Source organism: Pelodiscus sinensis, chromosome 18, assembly GCF_049634645.1.
Source record: "Pelodiscus sinensis isolate JC-2024 chromosome 18, ASM4963464v1, whole genome shotgun sequence".
NCBI classification, from domain to species: Eukaryota; Metazoa; Chordata; order Testudines; family Trionychidae; genus Pelodiscus; species Pelodiscus sinensis.
The window spans coordinates 35,838,438-35,849,405 of NC_134728.1; the positions used below are offsets into that span (position 1 = coordinate 35,838,438).

General features: G+C 51.0%; 1 protein-coding gene across 1 annotated transcript; it reads left to right on the forward strand.

Moving 5' to 3' along the window:
* The first annotated feature begins 726 nt into the window (after window positions 1–726).
* On the forward strand, window positions 727–1,800 carry LOC102457810 (adenosine receptor A2a-like). The gene has a single exon (XM_006131084.2). It carries the CDS (start codon window positions 727–729, stop codon window positions 1,798–1,800), a length of 1,074 nt encoding a protein of 357 aa, XP_006131146.2.
* Window positions 1,801–10,968: the final 9,168 nt, after the last annotated feature.

Below are 10,968 nucleotides of genomic sequence, written 5' to 3' on the forward strand. Positions count from 1 at the left end.
CTTGGTCCTTGTGCTTCTCCAGGGGCTGCCCTGCCTGGCAGGCTTCCTCTGAGCCCCTGATAGCATCAGGGCAGCGCCTTGAGTACCACTGCCCATCCCTAAGGCTGGTCCATCTCGGGAGTGTGTGGCTCACTAGGTGTAATATCTGTGTGTGTGTGTGTGTGTGTGTCTCCTTGTGTGTAATATCTCAGTCTAGGTGTGTCTCCCTGTGTGTAATAGGTGTGTGTGTGTGTGTGTGTGTGTGCATATCTCCCTTTGTGTAATAGGTGTGTGTGTGTGTGTGTGTGCATATATCTCCCTTTGTGTAATAGCTGTGTGTGTGTGTGTGTGTGCATCTCCCTTTGTGTAATAGCTCTGTGTGTGTGTGTGCGTGTGCATCTCCCTTTGTGTAATAGCTGTGTGTGTGTGTGTGTGTGCATCTCCCTTTGTCTAATAGCTGTGTGTGTGTGTGTGTGTGTGCGTGCATCTCCCTTTGTGTAACAGCTGTGTGTGTGTGCACGTGCATCTCCCTTTGTGTAACAGCTGTGTGGTGGTGCAGGTGGTGTATATCTCTCCGAGTGTAATATCTGTGTGTGTTTGGGGGGGGTCTCCCAGTGTGTAATCTGTGTCTGTGTGTCTCCCTGTGTATAATAGCTGTATGGGTGTGGATGCAACTCACCCATTGTCATATCTCACTGTGTGTTTGTGATCCAACAGGGGTGCCTGGTGGACACACAGATCTGGCCAATGTGGGGTAACAGCAGCAGCCCCAATTGCACCCTCTCCAGCCCCCCTCTTCCGGGGGAGATCTGCAAGCTCTTCCTCATGGTCCTGCTGATTGTTGCCATCATCCTGGGCAATGTGGTGAGCCTCCTGGTCTTCCTGCGAGCCAGGCAGTTCAGAACCTCTCAGGGCTACCTGAAAGCCTCCTTGGCCCTGGCTGACCTGGCTGTGGGGCTCATCGTGGTGCCCTACTCTGTGTACCGGGAGGTGAGCAGCTTGGCCTCTGGCGTGGCTCAGGGAAGCAGCAGTTGCTCTAGCTCATCCTTTGCCTGCTTCATCACTGGACCCATCTTCGCTGGCTGCACCTTCGTCTCCATTACCACCATCTTCCTGCTGTCGGTGGAGAGGAGCGTGGCCGTGCTGAAGCCCTTGCACAAGCGGGCGGTGATCACCAAGCGGCGGACGGTCTGGCTCATCCTGCTCTCGTGGTCCATGAGCTTCTTGCTGGCGGTGGTGCCTCTGCTCTCCAGCCCAGACATCACCTTGCAATACAGCTCCTGCAGCAAGATGTGCACCTACGTCTTCCCTGCAGGTAGGCCAGCCAGCTCCCCCTGGAACATCATGCTGCTCTTCCCAGCCTTCGACTTCTCCCTGCTGGCGGGCACCTTTGCCATCAACTGCATCACCTTCACTGCCATCCGCCAGTACTGCAAGGCCCGCAGGGGGCTGGGCAATGAGGCGCAGCCTGGCAGCCGCCTCTCCTTTTCTGACATCACGGCAGCCAAGACTATTGGCATCCTGACCTTTGCCTTCTCGGCCTCCTTCAGCCCAATCGCAGTCTTTGTGGTGGGCTCCGTGCTGGGCTACCAGTGGTGTCAGTTCTCCTTTTATGCCTTCTGGGTCCTGACCTCCAACAGCTGCTGGAACGTGGCCATCTACAGCGCCTGGGACCCCAAGTTCCAGCAGGGAGTTAGGGAGCTGTTCAGCAAGCCAGTGCTGAACACGTCACAGCGCCCCAGCCCCTCTGTGGAAGGGGACAGCTCTGCTCCAGCCTGTGTGGCCGTCCTCAAGGAAATATTTCGCCCAGAGACTGCCTGATGTGAGCTCTATGCATAGCGCCGTGCCAGGAAGGCTTCCGTGTTCCTATCTGACGGGCTGCAGTTGCAAGGACTCAGCATTGCCTGGGTTCATGGCTCTCCTACTAACTGGGCCAGATGGGAAGCCTTGATTTATTAGGGTGCTTATTTTTGCAGAGAGATGGCATGAGCTGGGATCTTGGGGGAAGCCATATTTTTCAGCGCTGCTTTGTGCATATGGGTGACTTGGAAACTGTTTAATTCGTGCAGGTTTTCTACCCGGTGCTTTGAAATTGCAGGATTACGTGGCTAAACCATACACAAGGAGGGGGCAAAGTGTGATTTCCAGCTACTCGTGCCAGCACTGATCTTTCCAGACACAAATGGACATATGGTTCTGCTCTGTGCTGCGCTAGAAGGTGGTCATGTAATGTAAGGAACCCACCGTATAGTGTAATGAATCCCTTCTATTGGTGCCCATTTAAAAATGGTGTTTAGAGATACCATAAACATGCAAGATCCTTTACAAATGGAAGGTGGGGTGTCATGGGGTGAGTATGCCCAACCCCTCTGAGGCAGGGTGTTGAGCTTACCAGGCCCTGCGATACGTGCTCCACCCCATGGCTGCTACAGTCCCAAATACCCACAGGCCCCTTTCTCATGTCTAAGAGTCTGGCCTTGCGGCCCAAAGTTAGTGGCCACCCCCATCCACAGGGCAGTAGGGCCCAGTGGCCACGTCAATAGCAACAATGGGAGCGCTGTGTCAGGGGGGATGGGCGTAGGGACACCCAGGCCCTCCCGCTCCATCAGGTCCCAGCCCAGGCCCCTGTCAGTGGTGGGCGTGTCCCACCACTAGCTTAGCAGGGAATCTGCCCACCAACATGCTGAGCTCTTGGGGATCCAGCTTCTAGCTCTGGGCTACTTCCTACCCAGGTGACAATCAGCAGCAGCTTCCCCAGCCTGTCTCTGCTGGCTGGCCTCTGCCGTGGCATCTGTCTGCTGCTGCTGCTGCTGCTGCTGCTCGGGGGAGGTCTGGCAGCTGCGCCTTCATCTGCGGTGGTCAGCCCTGACAGAGCTGCTCCACTAGCCTTTATATGCTGGTCCTTCAGTTGGAGCATGCCCTGCCGGGCTGTGGGGGAGGGGCTCTCTTAGACAGGTAGGCCTGGTTAACCCTTCCTGGCCCAGTGTGGGGTTGGTACTCAGGAGGGTACAGATTCTCTATCCCCAAAAAGCTTAAAATTCCAGATCCAAATTCTCTTCTTCCCTCCACTTCCCACACTCGCACTCAAATAAAGCCAGTAGATCATGGGTGGGATTTACCTTGAAGGCCATGGCTACACTAGCAGGCTTACATGGCACAGCTGTTAGATGACAAAAAACTCTGGACTCCAGATCAGACAAGAAAAGGAGAGTGCTAGTATGGGGCTGCAGAGTGAGGTGGTGTTTGCTGATATTGACACAGTGGAAAACAGTGCTGGAAGAAGGAGGTTTTTAGTACCCTGTAAACTACAAAGTGCTGTTCTAAATAGTTGTTAGTAGAACATGGTTCAGCTGACCTGCCACTAGGACAGATGTTGCAATCACAGGCAGTATCTTTGGGGGACCATACGGTATCAGTTTATGAATGTTATAGATCTCATTGTGGGCCAGACAGTGCATGCAACTCAGGGTATGTGTGGGTGGGGTTGGGGGTGGGGAGAGGGGTGTAGTTATGGCAGGTTTCTGGGAACTAACATCAGTGTGTGGGGTGATTAAGATGAATCACTGAGGCTGTAAACACCTCTTGAGAATACCACCCCTTAGGGAGGTTTGCATAGACTGGTTCCAGCTGGGTGCTCCAGGAAACAAAGAAAAGGCTTTTGCAATATAAAGGCTGAGTTGGGGAGACTCAGCAGCCTCCTTCAGGATGAGACAGAAAGAACCTTCTGTGCAAGGGAGGTGACAACGCTAGCAGAAGGCTGGAAAGACTTTGTCTTGCAACAGCTCCAGAAAACAGATGGGTGATCTTGGAACAGCCACTGCTTTTAATGTATTTTTTGAGCAGTGATTTTGCCATAAGAACAGACAGAATTTGGCGTTGTGAAGATCAGCTGGTAACTCGTGTGCACTCTCGTAGCCCAAAGAGAAAGATTAACCGCAGGAGTGGGGCCTTAGTCAGAGCTGCTGGGGAATCAAAGTGAAGTGCAGTGGGAAGTAAGGAAGCAGGAGAGAGCTGATGTCTAGGAAGCCTGAACTTTGAGTGCCCTCGAGGGAGACCAGAAGTGGAGTCAAAGGAGGGGCTAACCCCGAAGCTGGGTCATGCTGTGGCAGTATCTTCAATCTAGGACAGTGGGGACCTACTAATAAAGGGCCAACATCAGAGAAAGGAAGTACTGTTGAAGGGGTAAACACAGCCAAAGTCTCCTTGTCTTTTGGGAAAAGAGTGAAGAGAGAGGGGAAAATAAGACTATAAGAATGGCCAGACTGGGGCAGACCAATGCAATGGTTCATTTAGCCTGATATCCTGTCTTTGACAGTGGCCAATGCCAGGTGTTTCAGAAGGAAGGAACAGACTAGATCCATCCTCCTGTCCCAGCGTCTGCCCATCGGAGGCTTAGGGGTGCCCAGAGCAAAGGGTTGTGTCCCTGAACATCCTAGGGTATGTCTACGCTACCCCCCTAGTTCGAACTAGCGGGGTAATGTATGCATACCGAACTTGCTAATGACATTCTGGTTGCATGTTTTGCCTGCTGCTGCACATTGAACAGAAGTTCTCAGAGAACTCTCCACCACGACTCCAAGACCTCTGGCTTCAGTGGTAACAATGAATACGAATTTCGACTCCCTCATTGTGTATGTCCAGTCGGGGCTATGCGTTCCAATGTGCCTTACTTTGCATTTGTCAGCACCTCATTCCGTCTGCCATCTCCTCACCCAGGTTAGTGAGATTTCATTGGAGTTCTTTCTAATCAGCTTTGGGCCGGCAGCCTGCAGCCAGCCCTCACACAGGGCTGGAGGTGAGAGCCCCACAGACTTGATCCAGCCTGGATCCTGCTTAGTCGGTTCACCAGTGAACTCATGAACCGGGATTTGACATCCCTTATGGAAAGAATTCATTTCGCTCCCCCACGATGGCCTTTGTCTTCCTGAGTGTCCTGTAGCACGTCCCTCCTCCAGTGACCTCGCTAAGAACCAGAGGGATCGCCTTGTTAGTCTGTATCTGCAAAAACGACGAGGGGGCCGCAGATTTCTTAGGGCGTAAGCGGCTATGGGAAAACCGGAAGTGGGTTTTTATCCATGAAAGCTTATGCCCCAACAAACCTGTTTGTCCCCAATGTGCCACAGGTCTCCTCGCTGTGGTTCCTGATAAGAACGTCACCTCAGAACGGCCGCACTGGCTCAGGCCTGTCTGCCAGCAGCGGCGGGTGGAACACATTAGGAACAAGCGAAAGGGGCAGAGGGTTGCAAACGGCGGGTTGGCACCGAAGAGCTGGTGAGGCCATTACTGGCTGATCTGCTCTACTCTGGGACCAGAAAAGGAACAGGGCACGTGCAAGGTACTGAGGGAAGACCAGCAGGCCTGGGAAGCGAGGCAGAGGCTGACAAAGCAGCAGCTGTGATCCATCCAGACCAAACGTGACAGAGCTGCAGGTGGAGAAAGAGGCTGCAGCTGGAAGCCCAGCTGCCCGCCAGGAGGAGCGAGCGAGAGAGAAGGATAAGAAGTGTCAGCCTCTGCTTGAAATGGAAAGACTCCACCAGCAAAGCCTCATCAGACAGATGGAGAGAGACCCCCATGTACCGGTGGAATGGGGGGGCACAGGGACTGTCACTTAAAAGCAGGAGGGAATAACTTTAGGGGAGAGTGACCAGGAGAAGGGAAGGGACAGAGAGGAGCGAGCAGGAGAGCAAGGCCTTGTGGGGAGAGATGGAGCAGGGCCTGGGGAGGAAGAGGCAGAGTGAGGCTGTGATCATGGTTTGGGCACCGGTGCCCTCCCCCCACCTTTCTGGGGCACTTCCTGCCATAGGCTTCAAATTATGGCCTCACTTGAAGGTCGGTCATAGCTGTCATCATGTTTCTAAATGCTTGTGAAACAGGCTGTGCATTGGGTAAGAGGTCCCCAGATGGTCTCTGGCTCTGGAAGGCCCTCGCCTAGAAGATGCTCTCACTCATATGCCAGGGGCCTGTATGATGATCAGGTGTATCAATCAGCGTTGCAGTAAAAATGTAACTTGACTCGTGAGAGGTAGAGGAGGATGTTTCGGGGATTTCAGAAAAGGGATGTGAACAATTCTCAGTTTTCACGTAGGAACATGGGGAACTGGTCTGGGGGTCCCCACCCTTTGTGAAATCCCCCTGCCTTAACATCACGTTAAATAGACCAAGACCCTAGAGATGCACCCCTGTCAGGGAGCTGGGCTGAACACTCTGCACAGTCTGGATTTGCTAAATGATTCAAGGGGAAGTGGTACAAAGCCACGCCCAGAAAGGAGAGCAGGCCAGACCATGCCCTGGGGGGGAATGAAACCCAAACCAGGGCCCAACAAAAGTCCTAGGCCAGGGGGATCCGAAATGTTTTTACTGCCACAGACCTGGTCCCAAGGCGATACAGTGTAAGGTCCTGGGGAGACCAGGGGCTGGTGGCAACCTGTGGTCCTGCTAGTAGTGACTCCATCACCCATGGGGAGAGTCTGATCCTCATGGCTGATTCAGCAAGCCTGGCCATTTCAGCACTGAAAGGGGGAGCAACTAGATACAGTTTCCTGGTGGGTGGAGAAAAGACCCAAGATGGGAACCCTGAGGTCCCAGTAGCTCTGGTGCACCCAAAGGTGGTAGACTTTGCGAGAAACATCCCCAATAGACTCCTGACCCTACAGGGAATAGTGGGCCCCCTTTCCCGAATCCCACGGGCTCAGATCCATCTTAAGTGGGGTGACAATCAGGGGCTGAGGATGTTGGGGCACCCTCCCTACTCCTAAGGCAGGTGCTGCTGCAGAATGACCTCAAATCTTGGCTTGGCCTCAATCGCTTGTGTGGCTACTTAGAGCCACAAGCAGAATGCAGGAGCCCTCAGCTGTGGTCCTGGGATGCAAACAGACAGGCGAAGGGGCTGCTGCTAACTGCCCGGCTCAGCAGCTGGAAAGGTTTCTCTGGGAGCTGGGGCTACTCCACAGAGAGTGGATGTTACCTGTGAACATTGAATTAGGGCGAATACGGGGACAGTGCTATTGCAAAAGTACTGACAGAGGCTACACAGCCACTACAGACCTTCCCCAGGAATACAGCACACTATATAGCACTAGTCCAAAATTTTTACTGGCCTGCCTGTTTTGAGGCAGTGCAAAAATACTCAAAAGTCCTGGGAAAACCTGCAAGGTCCCAGTGGAACAACAAAGTCATCTAGCAAGTGAGAAATGAAATGATTGCCTCTTAGAAAACATTGGTGCAGAAGATGTACGATCACACATTGAAGCCAGCACCAGAATAGCAAGAGCCACAGAGACATTCTGGAAAAATAAACATCTGATGAGAAGGGGCACAAGATTCTTCATGGCGTGTGTTCGGTCTGTGCTGACGTACAGCTGTGAAACACGGGCATTCAAACAATCGATCATAAAGAAACGACAGTCCTTCCAATTACGGTGTTACAGGAAATTTCTGAAAATATCAAGGATAGACCACATAAACAATGGCAAATATTTGAGATTATTGCAAATGGTAGCTTGATATTTAATGAAAAGATTTGATTTGTAGGTTATTTGTTAAGAGGCTCAGAGAGCAATGAATGTGTACAGACTTTGGAAGGCAGAAGAACACAAGGCAGAAAAAGATGATCTTAGATGGACAATGTGGTGTCCTGGGAGGATCAAAAGACTGTTCATCTGCACAAAGATTAGCAGAGGACTGTACAGATTGGGTTGCCATGGTTGCAAACCTCCAGTAATGAAGATGCCGCATAATTCTGCAACTGTTGCCTTTGGAGCCAGAGTAAAATGGCAGAATTCCCCCACAACTGTCATATGTATTGAAATAACTTACACATGTGGTTGAAGTCAGGAACTTTCTCTTGATTGTGGAGGCATCAGTGGACACTTTGCAATCAATATGTCATAGTCACCCATTTACTCTGGCAGCCATTTATTTTCATATTAGAAAAGGTTATTTCAGAAGTTTATCTACTAATGGAAGTTACCGGAGCTTCTGTTCCCACACACTGACAGAGAGACAGGGAAATGTATATATTTTTTCTTTGACAGCTATTAAACCTAAGCCCATCACTAAGTTAAAACATTGCATTAATTTCCATTGCAAATGAGATGAGTCTCTCTACCTACTCTAGCTATAAAAGGCCAAACATTTCAGCTACTTAATTAACTGAAAGCATGTTTGAATCATGAGTCTGGAAAGTGATTCCATCAAATAGCACCTTTACCAATTGTAACATTGTTAGGAGTATTTATCTCTTTGGAATGTTTTTGGCAGCAGCATGTAATACTGTCAGACGTTGTCGTTGCTTTCATCTGGTATGCAGTCAATAGTCTTGTAACTGAAGTGCACATTTAGATGCAACCCTTGGAAATAAAGCCGATGAGAATGCAGATTTGTATGCTGGATCCTTGTGCATATTTGTATTTGTTGTGGGCAAATATTACTTGTTTTACAATAATGAATAGATGGAGGAGGTGGAATTAGTGCTACAAAACCTTATGTACAAAGCTAGAGCCTTACAGTGCTGACGTAGGGTCTGATTTACCACTGCCCACGTCTTGTATTATTATTAACTACTCCTCAGGCACAGGCAGCAGCGTGGACAGGCAGGCAGGCAGCTCTGCGAAGCCAGCACCAGCTCCTGCCTCCCCTTCTTGCCTCTAGAAGAGGCAGCAAGGGGATTGACAGGTAGGTCCATGAAGCCACCACACACAGTGCTCATGCATATCAGTTCCCACCTGCCTCCTTCCACCATACTGCTTCCTCTGTATCAGAGGCAGCAGCACAGAGGTGGGGGAACAGGCCGATCCAATGCTTGTGGGGCGCTGATCAACTGTACAACCGCGCCCTCTTGTGACAAGCTGACTTAAAAGCTGGCTTCCCACAGGTATCAGCTCACGCCTCCTCCCTCCTTGCTGCCTCTGACAGAGACAGCGGGTGAGAGGGGAGAATGCGTGTAATCGACAGGATTGACCAATAAGTTGAGGCTTGTTGGTTAATCGTGTAGTCGTCTGTACATTGATATTCCTAGAGAAAGCCACTAAATCTGGCGTGGTGAGCCTCTAACCAGCCAGCAGCGAGCAATACCTCTGAGCTGATAAGTGCTGGGAACAGAACAGCTAAAAAGTCAGTGATAACATCTAACTCTAAAATGGTGAGCAATAAGTTAAAACAGAAGTTCTTAAATATGAATAAACTGCAACACCCGTGCATAAGAATATGAACAGAACACCAGGCATTTAGATTTATTTCAAAATTAAAAGCTTTGTGTATTACTAGGGTAAAACATACATACAAATGCAATGTTAAACTCATGTAAGCGATTGCTGGAACATGGATTACAGCAGGGGTTCTCAAAATTCGTGATACCACCACCCCCTAAAATGCTAAACAAATTTGTGAGGCCACCCACCCTCACTGCCCTGGGTCGCTTCCTCCCCCCCTTCTCACCAGACTCCTTGCCCTCCTGGGGTTCCTTCATGGCATGTGCAGTCCTTAACACCCTCCCCCCTGCAGGCTCCTTTCCCCCATCTCTTTCTCCTCTGTGCCTCTTTTCTGCTCCGCATCCCACTCTCCCGCTGCCTTGCTCCTGGAGTCCCATGGCCCCGGCCACGCTGTGCGGCTTGCTGGCAGCTGCCTTCCGCCGCCCTGCCGCTCTTCACAGCCCGGGGGAGAGGGGTCGCAAGTGAAAAACCCAATCCAGCTGCAACCCCCCCCCCCAAGTTGCTCACAACCCCCCAAATAGGATAGTCAGGGCTCCCTGAAACAACCAGTTTCCTACACCAGAGAAATTGGACAAGTTACTTAGCCATTTCCACAGGGAACGTGGCTCTTCGGGGGAAGGTACGCAATCTGTTCCAAGTGGCTAGCGCGATCTATTACATCATTGGTGTTGTCAGGTATATATATACACAACGTTCTTTGCCAATGAGAGCTCAGGTCCCTCCTTTTGCTGCCAGAACTATATCCAATGCCTGACGGTTTTGGAGGGCCAGCTGTCAGATCGCTCCTGTTTCTTTGGCCAGGGCCCTTAAACTTTCTCTAGTTTCATTTGCCATGATTTCAACTACTGCTTGTAACCTCACAAGCCTTTTTGCATGATGTATTACTCCCCCAAATGGGATAAAGGAACCACCAATAGTCTCTTCCCAAGTTAAGGGGCTTATGTGATTCACATACCATTGGGCATCTGACAAGTCCCTTCTTTTTTGCCTAAAATGATGGAGGCGTTCTCGTGGGAAGGAATTGTGGGAAGAGTTAGGCCGGATAACAGATACCCGACCAGTTAACTGGTAACGCAGTCGAGGCTTTTGTCCCGCAGACCCACTGAGGCCCTATCAAAGCTGGGAAGGGTCGGTTGCACCCCTTTGCCATATAGGTGTCTACAAAGGAGGAGTAATATCCCCCGAAGGGCACACGGTGATTCTCCTTACGGGGAGTGGTGTTATTTGCATGGCATTGAAAGATTGTACTGTTCTCACTAGGGTGGCTGTAGGGGGAGCATGAGAGTGATTTCATTCTCCGATCTTAGACAACTGCTCCTCCCCAGATTCAGCCCCGTCCCATTCCACACCCAACACCAGTGACCTTTTCCCTCCTCCACACGTATCCATTTAGATACATTGATTCCCACTACTTCCCAAGTGTCGTTACTGTTCCATGTCTTGTTAAACAGATGAGGTCCTCCGGTGAGGCCTGGGGAATTAAGTGGGATTGCCAAGACAGGAACCAGCTTGCGAGTGGGCTGGGATGTGGCTGCAGACCCAGCAATTAGAGATATTAAGGGTCTGAGCGATCCATACTTGCTGGTGGATAAAAGAATTGTCATTGTCATTGTGGATTCCCCAGACCTTAAGACACCAGTGGCGGAGGAACAGGCCCCACCAGAGGCACATGTTGGAGGCAAGACCCTTTTGGTTCTGACAATCTCAGCTGAGGGAACCGCAGTCACGGTTTTATGTCCACCAGGCAGCAGGCGCTAGGCTCACTACTGCTTCTTCCTGG